The sequence below is a fragment of the Nomascus leucogenys genome, chromosome 22a, assembly GCF_006542625.1.
Source record: "Nomascus leucogenys isolate Asia chromosome 22a, Asia_NLE_v1, whole genome shotgun sequence".
NCBI lineage: Eukaryota > Metazoa > Chordata > Mammalia > Primates > Hylobatidae > Nomascus > Nomascus leucogenys.
The window spans coordinates 58282166-58298355 of record NC_044402.1 but is presented as its reverse complement, the minus strand read 5'-3'; the positions used below and the strand labels follow the sequence as shown (position 1 = coordinate 58298355).

At 37.3% G+C, this 16190-nt stretch overlaps 1 protein-coding gene and 1 pseudogene across 4 annotated transcripts in view; both read left to right on the top strand.

Annotated features, from left to right (window-relative positions):
- Window positions 1–12868, top strand: part of BEND6 (BEN domain containing 6) — a 78471-nt gene extending 65603 nt beyond the window's left edge. The window contains exons 4-8 of one of the 4 annotated variants that reach the window (XR_004027786.1): window positions 425–645; window positions 2495–2687; window positions 3703–3839; window positions 10623–10897; window positions 11291–12868. Coding sequence is in view for 2 of the 4 variants with exons in the window: in XM_003254117.4 (XP_003254165.1) it covers window positions 425–645; window positions 2495–2687; window positions 3703–3830 (542 nt within the window). In the remaining 2 variants the exon portion in view is untranslated. Of the gene's footprint in view, window positions 1–424; window positions 646–2494; window positions 2688–3702; window positions 3840–10622; window positions 10898–11290 lie in introns of those variants that run through there. The other 3 variants (XM_003254117.4, XR_004027787.1, XM_030802628.1) reach the window with 3 other exon arrangements.
- LOC101178851 lies at window positions 6261–15803 on the top strand (annotated as a pseudogene).
- The last annotated feature ends 387 nt before the right edge of the window (window positions 15804–16190 follow it).

Genomic DNA, 16190 nt, shown 5'->3' with positions numbered 1-16190 from the left:
ATTGTGGCAGTGCATTTTTAATAATTTGATGAAATTTGACTCCCTTGTAAACCATACACGAAGGTCATAGAAAATTTATTTTCATCTTTGAGAAATGGCTAGTTTTATCTTGGCACATAAACAGGCCTAATGTGAGCTTCTAGAAGGTGATTGATAATAGAATCAGTAATAGCTCCAAACAAGAGATTCAACTCAACACCTTCAGATAAAACCCCTAGCAACTAGAAAAAAAAGAATCAACTTTTAAAACATTCTTTTTAGTTACAAAGTAATGCATATACATTTAACTGCAATGACCAAATGTTTTTTAATTGCTTTATTATTATTAAGCAATTACTAAATTATTTAATAATAAAGGTAAATATGTTCCAAACACCTTGGAACATGTGGTATTTGTAAAGCGTACCTTTTCTTGCCATTTTAGTGTTACCACAAGCAGTCACCCAGTTTGAAGAATTGGTTGGCATGGCCGAGGCTCTGCTTAAGGGTGGGGGAACCATGTCTACATCTGCATCCACCCTCTGGAGAGCAACAAACAACTCCTCGCCAGATTCATTTGCCTCAACATGCAGTAATTCTAATTCTAACTCCAGTTCACCAGTTTCCTTAAAGCCTGAGGAAGAGCATCAGACTGATGAGAAACAGGTCAGTTGTAATACCCGCCTTACTGTTCTTTGGAATATGGTTAAATAAAAAATTTAAATAAGCGTAGAAAATGATCATTGTTTTATCAGATAACTATTGGATAAAATAGTTTTATTCAATAGGAATATTACAATTCTTAAGTACCACAAAGAAGAGGCATAAGGTGGCCAGGCATGGTGGCTCACCCCTGTAATCCCAGCACTTTGGGAGCCTGAGGCGGGCAGATGATGAGGTCAGATCGAGACCATCCTGGCTAACACAGTGAAATCCCCTCTCTACTAAAAATACAAAAAAAAAAAAAATTAACCGGGTGTGGTGACGGGCACCTGTAGTCCCAGCTACTTGGGAGGCTGAGGCAGGGGAATGGCATGAACCCAGGAGGTGGAGCTTGCAGTGAGCCGAGATCGAGATAGCGCCACTGCACTCCAGCCTGGGTGACAGAGCGACACTCCGTCTCAAAAAAAAAGAAGAAAAAGAAGAGGCATAAGGTGCTTGACCTAGCCTAAGGAAAGGGAAGGCAGGGCTTGACTTAGGAGGGGCAAGAAGGTCTTCTCTGAGGAAGTCAAGATCAATCTGAGAACCAAAGGCATAAAACTGTTGTCCTTTTATTAATAAAAACTAATATTTTTGAAACAAATACCCAGTTTAGAAAATTAAAGTAAATTGGGTACAAAGATAAAGTTATTAAACTTTAAAATTCTTATACCAGTGACAGAAGGATACCTATGCATTCAGGGTTATACAATTTTATATCATTGAGAGGTAAATTTCAGCCTCAGCATGCTGGCTGAACACAATTCTTTTTCTGTTTTTGTTCTTAATCAAGACACAGATGCTAAAAAGACATGAGTTTTGTTAGAATCAGGTAGCCTCAGTAAGTATACCATCAAAAATGATAAATATTAACTAACAATCTGACATTCAAAATATTTGAATCTTAGTGTATCAGTTACCTATTGCTATATAACACATTATCACAAATTTAGTGATTTCAAATGACCCAAATTTATTATCTTAGAGTTCTATAGATCAGAAGTCTGGTACAGGTCTCACTAGACTGAAGTCAAGGTGTTAGCAGGTGCATTTCTTTCTGAAAGCTCTAGGGCAGAATCTGTTTCCTGCTCATCCAGGCTGTGGTAGAATTCATTTTCTTGTGGTTGTAAAACTGAATTCCCCATTTTCTTGCTGGTTGTAAACTGAAGGCCATTCCCACTTCTAGAAGCAATCACATTCCTTGGTTCACAGCCCACTTCCGCCATCTTCAAAGCCAGCAACAGCAAGTGAAGTCCCTCTCACACTTCAGATCTTTCCTCCCTCTTCTGTCTCTTTTTCCTGATCTACTCTTCTGCTTCCTTCTTCTGCTTTTAAGAACTCATGTGATTAGATTGAGCCCACCTAGGTAATCCAGGATAATCTCCCATCTCAAGGTACTTAACTTTAATCACCTCTACAGAATTGTTGTTGCCCTGTGAGGCAACATGTTACAGGTTTCAGGGATTAGGATGCGACCTTTCAGAGGGCCATTATTCTGCCTACTACATTTACGATGAAGCACTGAGTATGGGACTAAGCCTGAAAGGACCAAATCCAGTTTACATGACAAGAATTTGTATACGCCCTGTAACAAATACCTCATAAATATTGAAGAGTATCACAAAGATAACACTTAAATCTAATCCCTGACATGTAAAATATATATTAAATTAAAATGTAAAATATATATTAAAATATATATAATACCTTACCTTAAAAAATGTTGACATTGTTTTCTTTTATGCCTTAACTCAATTAGTAACGTATTTCTCCATATAGCACTTTTTCCAACTTTAACTCTTTCTTATCTTTTTAGTTCCAGATTGAAAAATGGCAGATTGCCCGTTGTAACAAGAGCAAGCCTCAGAAGTTTATTAATGATTTAATGCAAGTACTTTACACAAATGAATACATGGCCACTCACAGCCTGACAGGGGCAAAATCCTCTACTTCAAGGGACAAAGCTGTAAAACCAGCTATGAATCAGAATGAAGTCCAAGAAATCATAGGTGATAATATGATTGCATTATATTGTCATATGAATTTTAAATCATGTTATCAGTTAAGGTCAAGATAGTCTTTCATGGTCCTTTTATTTTTTAAAGTTTATTTTTCTAGGAAAGAAAAATCTCAGGATAGTCTAAAGCTCTCATTAAATATGGGAAATTTTGTAGGAAAACTTTACATTAACAATGGTTATTAAAATAAAACTAAGTTTTATATCACCAAAAAGTTTGAATTCATACAATTTATAGCTTTGGAAATGTAAATTTTCATAATCTTTTGAAGTAAAATTTCAATAACAATTTCTTCCTTGCTTTTGTTATATTTGTCTTTCATTCTAGAAAGATAAAGGCTAATTTGACCATCCTATTTATGGTTTCTAAATTAATGAATCTCCTTAAATATAATCTAGATTATCCAATTAATTTTTTGGCAACATCTGACAAATTTAAGGATTCTCTGAATCCCAGCTCTATATATGTGATTTCTTAACATACAACGTCTGTCTTCCTGAAACAAAAAACTACTACTTGTAACAACTGCAGTGAAATTCTTTCCCTTGGCTCACGCATGCTGTTAGACTGACTTTAAAAGTTAGAGAACATGGCTAGGCGTGGTGACTCGTGCCTGTAATCCCAGTGGTTTGGGAGGCTGAGGCAGACAGATACAGAAAAAGATCAGTCAGAGTTTAGTTGTTTCAATTAATGTTGGGAATGGATAAAAATACATTCCTAACATTTTAGAGCAAGAGGACTTAGAGTTTAAAGCAAGTGGGAGGATTAAAGTTAATTGCTGTCATAGGATCTCAGTTGATAATAGAGACCTTCTGATATCTCTTGCTTTACTTAGAAAAACCTGCCTATATATTCATCTATTTAAATAGCTCATGGGTGTTTGGGCTACTTTTGTAAAATGGAAACAAAATTATAATGTAGAATACTTGATGTTTTACCTCAGTTCATACCCTAAGATGCAAAGGACTCATGAAGTTTCTCGTGTGTCACTATTGGTTTTTTACAGGAGTAACAAAACAATTATTTCCCAATACGGATGATGTTTCAATTAGAAGAATGATAGGGCAAAAGCTAAACAACTGTACCAAGAAGCCAAATTTAAGCAAAAATCTTAACTCTCAGGATATTAAATAGATCCTTTTGGTAAGTCTTTTAAATCTTCAGTCTTTTCAATGTGGCAAGAAAATGTTGTAATACTTTTATTTTATTGGAATAGCATTTTCCAATCACTCTACTAGAAAATACTAGTGACCTGTGAAAGGCTAATAGGTATTCCTGGCGGCAAAAAGGGGAGAACTGAGAGCAGGGTTTGAATTTGGAAAATGCTGGGTTCAGTTTTTCTTCCTCAGAACCTCTCAGATATTTTGATACCCTTTTAACATGCTCATGGGCACCAGCAATCTCCAAGAAAGGGATATAGTATGTAGTGTTTTCCAAATGTGTTTCACTGAGGAAATTTTTTCACAGAAATCCTGTTAACTTGGTGGGGATAGAAAGGAGCCAAAGGAAGGACACATGACAATTTAAGAAGTATTTCTCTCTAGGACAGAGGAGATTTAGACCCTTGGGAAATCTGAGGTACATCGATGAGACTGAACTCACAGCTCTAACAGTGGTCTGACATTTGCACAAACTATTGGCTGAAGTGTGCAGCGTTCTTCTCCACCATCCTACATGTTGCTTCTCATGGTCTTTAAATTTTTAAATTAGTTGTTATTGTTTAATAAGGATTTTTACCAAGATGCATGTCCTATACTAAGAAAAAGAATAATTTTTTAGTGAGAGTTCTAAAGTAAACAGACTTTCTAATCAGGCCTTGACCCAGGCAAAACTGTGAAGTGGAATTTTGCCACCCACTATCCTGGCCAGCTCACTTTTACTTACCTCTCCTCTCTCTCTACTATTTTGATGGAAAATATGTGAAACCATGTGTATGATTGTGTTAACATTTTCATTGATTAATAGAGGCGTGTGGGTAACACATGAGGGTAAGGCCCACCACGGATATTCCCTTTTTTCCTTCCATTTTCCTTCCACTTCTATCTTTGACTTATACTTTGCCTGTCTTCTGCCTAATACCAGCCACTTTTGAGACCATTTTACTTGACTTCATTTCTTCTCACCATGTTTTAAATGAGATGTAGAGCTGAATGTAATGCAGTAATCCCCTGCCCCAAACTCCCTACACATTACTACCACTCCCATCCTCTGCAAGAGTCCCTTATCTATTTTGCTACACAACCAAGACCAGCTCTGCCGAGAGTCAACAATGTCTGTCTTCCTGAAACAAAAACATAAACAAATCAAAAAACTACTACTTCTAACAACTGCAGTGAAATTTCTTTCCCTTGGCTCACACATACGGTTAGGCTGACTTTAAAAGTTAGAGAACATGGCTGGGCGCGGTGGCTCACGCCTGTAGTCCCAATGGTTTGGGAGGCTAAGGCAGACAGATACCTGAGCCCAGGAGTTCGAGACCAGCCTGGCCAACATGGCAAGACCCCGTCTTTATAAAATACGGAAACAAAAAAGTTAGCCCAGCGTGGTAGTGCACACCTGTAGTCCCAGTAACCCAGGAGGCTGAGGTGGGAGGATAGTGAGGTGGAGGCTACAGTGAGCTGTGATGGTGCCACTGCACTCCAGCCTGGGGGACAGAGTGAGACCTTGTTTCCAAAAAAAGAAGTTATAAAAGATAAGGTTACCTGTATCTTTTTTCTCCAAGTGCTTATAAATTTCAGTAGACTGTGACCTCACAACTTTTCAATTATTAGATAATTGCTTAAATATGCCCTTAGTACTTCCCATTTTGACATGAGGTTACCCACCCAGTTACCTTGATGTATAATGACCAAGTTCTCTATTTTTTTTTTTTTTTTTTGAAACAGGGTTCTCACTTTGTTGCCCAGGCTGGTTTTGAACTCATGGGCTCAAGCAATCCTCCCACCTTGAACTCCTCAAGTGTCAGAAAGCACTCCACCCAGCAACTAAGTTCCTTGTCTTTTCTTATTTTTTAGTTTTGAAACGGAGTCTTGCTTTGTAGCCCAGGCTGTAGTGCAGTGGTGCGATCTCTGCTCACTGCAACCTCTACCACCTGGGTTCAAACAATCCTCCCGCCTCAGCTTCCCGAGTAACTGGGACTACAGGCCCGCGCCACCACACACAGCTAATTTGTGTATTTTTAGTACAGACGGGGTTTCACCATGTTGGCCAGGCTGGTCTCGAACTCCTGACCTCAAGTGATCTGCCCACCTCGGCCTCCCAAAGTGCTGGGATTGCAGGCGTGAGCCACTGTGACCGGCAAGTTCCTTTTCTAAATGGTATGTTACCAGACCTCCAAGTCAAGTGGCTATCTTTTGGGGCACACTGTTATATTTCAGAGGTCTGTAAAGCATTTTAGTATCCTAAACTCTTGGTTTTTTTTAATATTTCTGACTTCCAAGGATAGGCACAAAACTCATCTCTGACTATATCAGCCAGCAGAATGTTAAAGAAGTGAAAGTTAAGAGATTTTTATATGAGTTTTGCTTGTACTTAACAATAGAAGTGTTATTAAATCCGCTAGCTATGGCATTAATTAAAATTGAAACAAGCAACAGACGTTTTGCTATGAACCTTGTGCTTTTTGGACCTGAGCCTGGCTTAATAGTGCCAAGTTTAGACTGGAAATGCATGTATTTTGAATCAGTAATGGAGATTAGCTAGAATGGAATTTTTTAAATTTGCAAATATCTTTCATTTTAAGTATGGTTGAATTCAAATTATTGCAAAAAGACTGAGGAAAATATGCTGGAAAAGACAGGGTCATGTAAGACCTAATTTGGACATGCTTGATGAATTAATCAGATATAGCACCATCTAGTGGAATACTGTTATATTTTTCTGTTCTCAGTCATTTAACTCACAGGAGCCTATGGCCCTGCTGCCACCAAAAATATTCTTTGGAAAAATTACTTTTCTAGCATGGTCCCTGTGGTAGACCGTGCCCTCCACTCAGTCCTGAGCTCAGGTTGTCACTGGTGGCTTAGATTCAACAGGGTAACAATTTCCCAGCTATGGCTCAGGTCTGTGAGGGTAAGACCTAAATTCCTCCATTTTTTTCATCTATTCTTTCTTATTCCTGTGGCTGCCCTAAAGTTGCCTGTAGCTCTCACATGCCAAGAGCTTGATTTTTTCCAGCCTGTCTCCATTTTTTACTTCTTTCTTGCAGGCATTGAAGAAAAATGTATTTATCAGATTTACAGAATATTAGGCTATAACCTCTATAATCCAACTAAGTGACAAAACAGCCTTCTCCTGAAATTTCCAAAGCAGCCTCAGGGTATATAATCTCTGGCGTAATGTTACATAACATATATTATAACTTATAGGTGATCTAATACAGTGGTGCTCAAATGGTGGGGGGCGGCGGAGATCGAGGTGTGATTTAGCCATCTTCCTCCAACACAGGGTATTTCGGAATGTCTGGAGGTATTTTTGATTGTCAAAACTGGTGGTACTTCTGGCATCTAGTGGTCAGAGGCCAGGGATGCTGCTAAACATCGTTGTTGAATTTGGTTTGCTAGTATTTTGTTGAAGATTTTTGTATCTGGTTCATCAGTGATGTTGGCCTGTAGTTTTGTGTTTTTTTTGTTGTGCCCTTCTCTGGTTTTGGTGTCATGGAAATACTACTTTGTAGAATGAGTTTGGAAGTATTCCCTCCTCTTCAATTTTTCTTTTTCTTTTTTTTTTTTTTTTTAAGAATTAGAGCAGAATTGATATTACTGTCTCTTCAAATGTTTGTAGATTCAGGAGTGAAGCCATCAGGTACTGGGCTTTTCTTTGATGGAAGACTTTTTATTGTAATTTTGATCTTGTTACTCCCTACTGATTTGTTGAGGTTTTCTATTTCTTCATGGTTCAATCTTGCTAGGTTGTATGTGTCCAGGAATTTAACCATTTCTTCTAGGTTTTCCAATTTGTTGGCAAAGAGTTTTTCATAATACTCTCTAATGAGTCTTTGTGTGGTCTCAGTTATTATGTTTCCTTTTCCATTTCTCATTTTATTTATTTGGCCTTCTCTTTGTTATTTCTTAGTCTGGCTAATGGTTTGCTGATTTTCTTTGCCTTCTAAAAACACCAGCTTTTTCTTTCATTGATCTGGTTTTTTAAATCTTTTTTTTTTTTTTTTTTTGGCTCTGATCTTTCTTATCTCTTTCCTTCTACTAAGTTTAGGTTCCATTTTTTCCTGCTTTTCTAGTTCTTTGAAGTACACTATTAGGTTGTTTATTTGAAGTCTTTCTACTTTTTTGATATAGGTGTTTATTGCTACAAACTTCCATCTTAGTACTGCTTTTGCTGTATGGTATAGATTTGGGAATGTTGTATTTCCATTTACATTTGTTTCAAGAAATTTTATACTTTCCTTCTTAATTACTTCATTGGTCATTCACGAGCGTGTTATTTAATTTCCATATGTTTATGTGTTTTCTGAGACCCTCAGGTTATCAGTTTCTAGTGTCATTCCATTGTGGTCATAAAAAATACTTGATATGATTTCTACTGTTTTGAATTTATTGAGACTTGTTTTGTGGCCTAGATATAGCCTATTCTGAAGAACGTGCCATGTGCTAATGAAAACAATGTGTATTTTATAACAGTTGGGTGAAATATTCTGTGAATATCAGTTTGGCCTATGTGATCTATTGTGTACCTTAACTCGTGTTTCCTTGTCAATTTTCTGTCTGGAGGATCTGTCCATTATTGAGAGTGAGGTGTTGAAATTCCTCAGTATTATTATAGTGCAGTCTGTCTCTCCCTTTAGATCTAGTAATGCTTGCTTTATATACTTGGGAGCTCTTGTGTTGTGTGCATAGACATTTTTAACTGTTATAGCCTCTTGCTGAAATGACTCCCTTATTATTATAAGTGACCTCCCGTGTCTCTTTTTATAGTCTTTGACTTGTACCTGTTTTACCTGATATAACTACTTCTGCTCTTTTTTGGTTCCCAGTTGCATAGCATATCTATTTCTACACCTTCACTTTCAATCGATGTGTGTCTTTATAGGTGAAGTGGCTTTCTCATAGGCAACATGTAGTTGGGTCTTGTTTCTTTGCCATTCAGCCATCCTATACCTTTTAATTGGAAAATTGAGTCCACTTACATTCAATGTTACTATTTTTCTTTGAGGCAAGGTCTCACTCTTGTCCAGGCAGTGGTGTGATCATGGCTCACTGCAGCCTCAACTTCTTGGGCTCCAGCGATCTTCCTACCACATCCTTCTGAGTAGCTAGGACTATAGGCACATGCCACCACACCTGGCTAGTGAGCTAGGATCTCACTATGTTGCCTAGGCTCAGTGTTATTATTGATCAGGACTTACTACTGCTATTTTGTAGCTTGTATATTTTCTAATTCCTCTCTTCCTTTCTTCCTTTTGTACTGTCTTCCTTTGTGGTTAAATGATTTTCTCTGGTAATATGCTGTAATTTGTTGCTTTTTATTTTTAGTGAATCTATTAAAGGTTTTTGCATTGTGGTTACTATGAAGCTTATAAAAATATACACATAAGTTATTTTTAAAAGACGATTTTTATTACAAAGAAGTTTTAAAAAAAACTTTATAAAGGGGTTTTTTAGGTCTACAGTTTAATTGCATTCACCCCACATTTTGACTTTATGTTGTCTCATTGACATGTTTTTATATTGCTTATCTCTTAATAGGTTGCTGTAGATATTAGTGTTTTGATAGATTTGTCTTTTGAGCTTCGTAGTGGTGTTATGAGTGGATTGTAAACAACAATTACAGTTTTAGATAATTTTAGGTTTGTTTGTATACTTAATTTTACCAGTGGGTTTTATACCTTCAGATGTTTTGTTCTTGCACATTAACATTTTTGTCTTTCAGACTAAAGAGCTCTCTTTAGATTTCTTGTAAGATGAGACTGTTGGTGGTGAATTCTCTCAGCTTTTGTTTCTCTGGGAAAGATTTTATATATCCTTCACATTTGAAAGATAACTCTGTTGGATACAGTATTTTTGGGTAACAGTTTTTTTTTCCTTTGAGCACTTTGAAAATGTTGTTTCACTCCTTTCTGGCCCGTGTGGTTTCTGTTGAGAAGTCTATTGCCAGGTGAATTTGAATTCCTTTTTGTGTTAGTTGCTTCTTTTCTCTGGCTGCTCTTAGAATCCTGCTTTGTCCCTGATGTTTGAGAATTTGTTACATGCTTTTGGGTAGTCTTATTTGGGTTGAATGTGTTTGGTGTTCTCTGATCTTCCTGTACCTGGATATTTAGCTCTTCCTCAAGTTTTGGAAAGTTTTCTGTTACTATTTTTTAAAAAGCGCTTTCTACTCCTTGCTTTTGTGTGATTACCTCTTGAATAATAATAATTCTTAGATTTGGTCTTTTGAGTTAATTGTCTGTATCTTGGAGGTGACCTTCATTCCTCTCATTCTTGTTTCTTTTTGCTCCTCTGACTGTATATTTTCAAAAAGCCTGTCTTTGATTTCGCAGGTTATTTTCTCCACTTAATCCATTCTGCTATTGAGAGCCTCTAATGAATTTTTCAGTTCAGCAAATGTATTTCTCAATTCCAAGATTTCTGTTTGATTTTTTAAATTATTGCTATCTCTTTGTTAAATGTGTCTGATAAATTTATGAATTGTTTTTCTGTTTTCTGGGAGGTCACATAGTTTCCCTAAAACTGCTATTTTGAATTCTTGGTCAGAGAGTTCACATATCACCATCTCACTGATTTCTTGCTTTGTCTGTATGAAGAGGTCATTGTTTCCTGTTCACTATTATTTCTCGTGGATCTACATCTATGACTTTGCATTGAAAGATTAGCTATTTATTTCTGTCTTTTTGGTCTGACTTGTTTTTGTTTTTATTGAATATGTTTGCTTATTTGTAATATACCAGTTGATTTTCTCTTTTTTCCCAACTAGGTCACTGCCTCCTTTTTGGCACTAACTGGTGCGTTAAGCCCAAGTTTGCCTCAGTTCTAACCAACAATCGGAGTGCTGCCTGACCTGAATGGGGGATGCCCCAAAGAGGATATCCTGGTTATGTGAAAAGGCTGGCTAGGGATCCATGCTCAGGGGACCTGTGGAACACACCTCTTACAGTGTAGTGCTGCTGGACAGGCACTCTGATTTGGTGCCTCAAGATGATGAGGAAGCTCACTGTCCACTTTGATCTCACTTTTTGCAGTGTAGAAACTGTGAGTCAGAAAGAAATTTTCCTTGTGATTGATGCTGGGGATATTAGGGGAGAGGATTATTATGGATAAGGAAGCCTGAATCTCTTACCACCTGCTTGGAGCTTTTTATTGTTATTTTTTAACTTCTCTGTGGCCTGGGAAACTGTTTCTTATTTGAGTTCTGGGATATTGCTGGTGAAAATCTTGGCACTGTATGTTTGTTTTTGGTTTTCTCTGATAGGGAGTGAAGCCAGCTTGCTTCTACACTGCTATTTTGGAACCAGAGTCTCTCAACAATTTGTATTTTTAATACAAATTTGTAGTAGATACAAAAACAAATAACTCATACAACTGTTAAAATACTATGAGAATGTTAACATAAATTTGTATTTCTTTGAAATTTGCTTCTTATAGGTATTACAGGTATCTGAAACAAAGCACCTTCAATTCTAAATCTAGCACTGGATTTTGTTGGAGAATCTGCAGCCTTCCTGGCAGTGAGAAAGACAGACATGTGCAGTGACAGGCTGTAAGACATATGTAACATTGCTGAACTCTCCTAAGGGACCAACAAGCTTGCTGAAGAAGCTGCATGTAGATTCCACCCTCAGTACTAGTGATGCATCAAACCAGAGAATTTCTGCCAGTCAAATAAGCATGCAATATGGTTTCTTTGGAAATAAGCATTTCCCAATCCCCAAATACCCCTCTGTACAGTTAATCTAACAGGATAGTCAGAGCTCTTATCATAGCAGCCAAAACTTCAGCCCAAAAGATTAGTCATTGTCCTAACCAATCATTGTACATTGATTATTACCAATGACTTCCCATTATAGTTTTTGGATCTTTAGCATAAGCACATGCTTGCAAAAGTAAACAGTGAAATAATTAATGTTGGCAAATATGAGAACAACAAAGTCAGCCCAAAATCTGATAATCATGTCTAACCAAGTAATAATGTTTTAGCAATAAAATTATAAGATTATTCTGTTATCTAAAAATGTATAAAATAGGAATATGAAAAAAATGACAACAGAAACATGTTTTATTTTAATATTAAACAATTCCACCACACTTCTGAAGAATAAACCTAAGTGTTCGTGATTGTTAAAACAATGCATCAATTTTCAGGGAAATCTTTTTGTTTGTTTATTTACCAGACATGTTCTAACTTTGTATTGCCCAAAGTATATTAAATACAGATGTGTAATATAAAGCATCAATATCACCTAACACATCGTATATAAGATATAACATGATAGATAGTTGGTCGATTACATTGCTATACTGCTTAGTTTTAACTGGTTTATTTTTATTGTAGCAGAAGAAAAATGAACTGAAAAAAAAATATGGGTTTGATAATCACACACATGCAAGTACCATTTTGTAACTCAACAAAAGATAAAACATTCTTCATCAAAAGCCTTCTCGCTTGGTGTCAGGTTGTCACATGTGACCACTCTGCAATGCAAAGCCATACTTCTTCAGTGCACAAAGTCATGTTTAAACTTGGAAAAGAGGATGCTACAGTAGTTTCAAGGTTCAGTGTTGTGGACCCAGGAAACTTTCCATAAGTCTTGCTTGATAACAATGTGATTGTACAAAATAAATGTTCTTAAGGAAACAACTTCTGTAACATTTGTTACCTTTACGTAAACATAAATAAATCACATTGAAAAGGTAAAAGTTATTTTCTTGTTTCTTTATTAATGCATAAAAATTAGGGAAATTTTTTTTTCTAGGCTGACAGCTTTTTCACTCATCCATTAAGGCATTACCATTGCAATTTGACTATGTAGCTCTGACTCATTTTTCTTGTAAAGAGCCATGCTATGTAGGATATATAGACAGTGTCCAGGAAAGTAAATACATTTAATATTTATATTGAAAAAGGATAATCTTACTAAGATGTATGCTATTTGCTTTATTAAAAATGCTACTTGATAATGTGAATTTTGCCTACTAAAGGTAAATAAAATTACTTTTGCAAAACATAACTGTATTATTCAACTGGAACTTGTATGGTCTTATGTATTTTGAAATATGTTGATATCTTTATAGATAATAGAATAAATGTATTTTTTATTCATCTTTGTAAATTGGTTCTAAATGAGTTACAAAATAAGAAAACTAATAAAACTGAAGAGAGTGCCCAGCAAGCAATTCATATACATATATGCGTCTATATATACAAATATTATGTATTCACATGTATAATACTTAAGAAAATGCACTTTGGGAGGCCGAGGCGGCCGGATCACGAGGTCAGGAGATCGAGACCACAGTGAAACCCCGTCTCTACTAAAAATACAAAAAATTAGCTGGGCGTGGTGGCGGGCGCCTGTAGTCCCAGCTACTCGGAGAGGCTGAGGCAGGAGAATGGCGTGAACCCGGGAGGCAGAGCTTGCAGTGAGCCGAGATCGCGCCACTGCACTCCAGCCTGGGTGACAGCACGAGACTCTGTCTAAAAAAAAAAAAAAAAAAAAGGAAAATGGTTAAAGCAGAATCTTTAATAAGTAGGGAAAGGAAGGTTTATTCAATGATACTGAGACAACTAATAAATGGAAAACGTTATATTCCTACTTCAAATCATATTACATAGAAACTTTCAGATGAATGAAAAGCAAAAAATGGACTCAGATGAAAAAACTTTTAAATACAAGAATATTTTTATGTTCTCTGAATAAGAAATACATTTTAAATCCAAAGGTAGTTCAGCCAAAATGCCAAAGAAAAAACTTACTAACACAAGTTCCTACGTGTGTGTTCTGTGATTTTCCTACACAGAGGTGATCATTTCACTAAAAACTTTACCCTGTGGTGGATATATGACATGGTCAGCATTCTCGCTAGTTCTGTGACATCATCCTTCTTGTGAATGTTTTCATGCATTTATCCATTTTTCCAGCTTTATCGAATTGTTTCTTATAAAATCTTTGTATTGATGCTGTGCTATAGTCTTTCTTGAACACTTATTGTTTAATGACATAGGTTTTCCTGGACCCGCAATTTATAGGCAGTTTCATGGATGGTAGGAGATTCCAGGGTTTTCTTTTGGGCTTTAAACCTTGCAAAGGCCCTTTCTTTGCTGTCACAGAGACCAGTGATCCTGACAGGTATGGCTTTTCTGGGAAATTTTTTTGTGCGTCCTTGCTTCCTCTAGTTCTCTATTCTAAGCTGAATTTGAAAGGGTTTCTGTCACCAGCCCTGCACTTCCCAGGCCCTTCAGGACCTGTAAACAAAGAGCAAAGCCCTTGGCCGGGCAAAACCTGTCTTTACTAAAAAAAAAAAAAAAAAAAGAAAGAAAGAAGAAAGAAAGAAAGAAAGAGAGAAAAAGAAAGAAGAAAGAAAAAAAGAAGAAAGAGAAGAAAGAAAGAAAGAAGAAAGAAAAGAAAGAAAGAAGAAAGAAAGAAAGAAGAAAAGAAAGAAAGAAAGAAGAAAGAAGAAAAGAAAGAAGAAAGAAAGAAAGAAGAAAGAAAGAAAAAAAAAGAAAGAAAAAGAAAGAAAGAAGAAAGAAAGAAAAAAAAAGAAAGAAAAAGAAAGAAAGAAGAAGAAAGAAAGAAAGAAAGAAAGAATAGCTGGGCATTGTAGCCTGTGCCTGTAGTCCCAGCTACTTGGGAAGCTGAGGTGGGAGGATCACTTGAGCCCAGGAGGTCAAGGCTGCAGTGAGTTATTGTGGATGTCATGGGCTCTTGACCCCCATAAAGATTTGCTAAAAATCACTGAAACCGCCTTTGCAAAAATCGTAACTGAGGAAATTATGACAGTGAAAGAGATCAGACCTAACTGACCCCATCTTCCTTCTAACCTCTAAACTGTCTGTTCATTCCTGGGCATAGGCCGAACTAACCTTGGGAAATAATTTATAGTTTAAACTCTGAAACAAAATTGATAATAGCCTTTTCCCAAAAATCCCCTTCTTGCTTGGCCACCAGTCTGCTTTTGTAGGACTAACAAATTAGCTACAAGATTAGAAATTATGGTTTAGGGGCCATGCAGCCTCTGGCTGCAAGAGTCTGAACCTCCCCAAATTCCTCTTGAGAATAACATCACTGTTGCAAAACCTAAGATCAGTACTTGAGATATTTTGCAGACCCTGATCACGATGCAGCAGATGACACCACCCAGACCAACAATCTGGCTCAACCAGTTCTGCAGTCCCACTCAGGAACAGAAGTCAGCAAGAACTCACTTTGACCCCCTGATTTCATCTGCAATCTGACCAGTCAGTACTCCCCACTTTCTGAGCCCATACCCGCCAAATTATCCTTAAAAACTCTGATCTTGCCCTTCGGTGGAAAAGTTCAGTCTAAACGTTTAGCAAGTGCTGCCTCTAAAGAGAGCAATCACTACACTTATGGCTGAGATTTTTGCGCTTAGTAGTTCAGAGGCCCCCCAGGCAGACTACAGACCGTGACAAAAGGTGTGGACTCTCATTTGTACAGATTGGATTCGTCACAAATTCACCAGATCAAGAATTCCAGATAAAGTGTTTCAGGCCTCACCTGAAGAGCATGAAAAATATGGTGGGGATCCACAGAACCCTCATAAACTGCATATTGTTACCAGAATAAAAAGTACAAAATATGTCCATATTGGGAAAAAGATATAATAAATATGCTTGGATTGGAAAAATCACATATCCCTCAAGTTCACCAGAATATCCCTTTAGTGAATGCAAAATTGAAAGTGGTTAAGCGTTTGATAAGAATCAAGCCCTTGAAGTTGCCACAAGGACTTCCAACAGAGGAGAACATGTCTCACACATGCCTCAAAAGCCCTGGGGAGTTAGTAGTGCGGTGGCATCTGAAACCTGGGGAGCAGAAAGCACCTGAGTCCTAGTGCTCCAGCAGCTTCCGATTGGAAAATGCAAATTGTTTTTATTTAAAGATAGTGAGAAAGTGTTTTCATTAAAATATGTTTTAAAACCATTTTCAGGCTGGGCACGATGGCTCACCTGTGGTCCCAGCACTTTGGGAGGCTGAGGCGGGCGGATCACCTGAGGTCAGGAGTTCGAGACCAGCCTGACCAACATGGAGCAATCCCCGTCTCCACTGAAAATACAAAATTGGCCGGGCGTGGTGGCGCATGTCTGTGGTCCCAGCTGCTCAGGAGGCTGAGGCGGGATGATCGCTTGAGCCAGGGAGGCGGAGGTTGCAGTGAGCTGAGATGGTGCCACTGCACTCCAGCCTGGGCAACAGGACAACACTCCGTCTCAGGGGAAAAACAAAATTTCACTGACTAAACCTGCTGCAGTTCTTTTTTACTACAGACTTGGAGATTGTAGTTTAATTTGGTTTAATTCTCTGTCCTA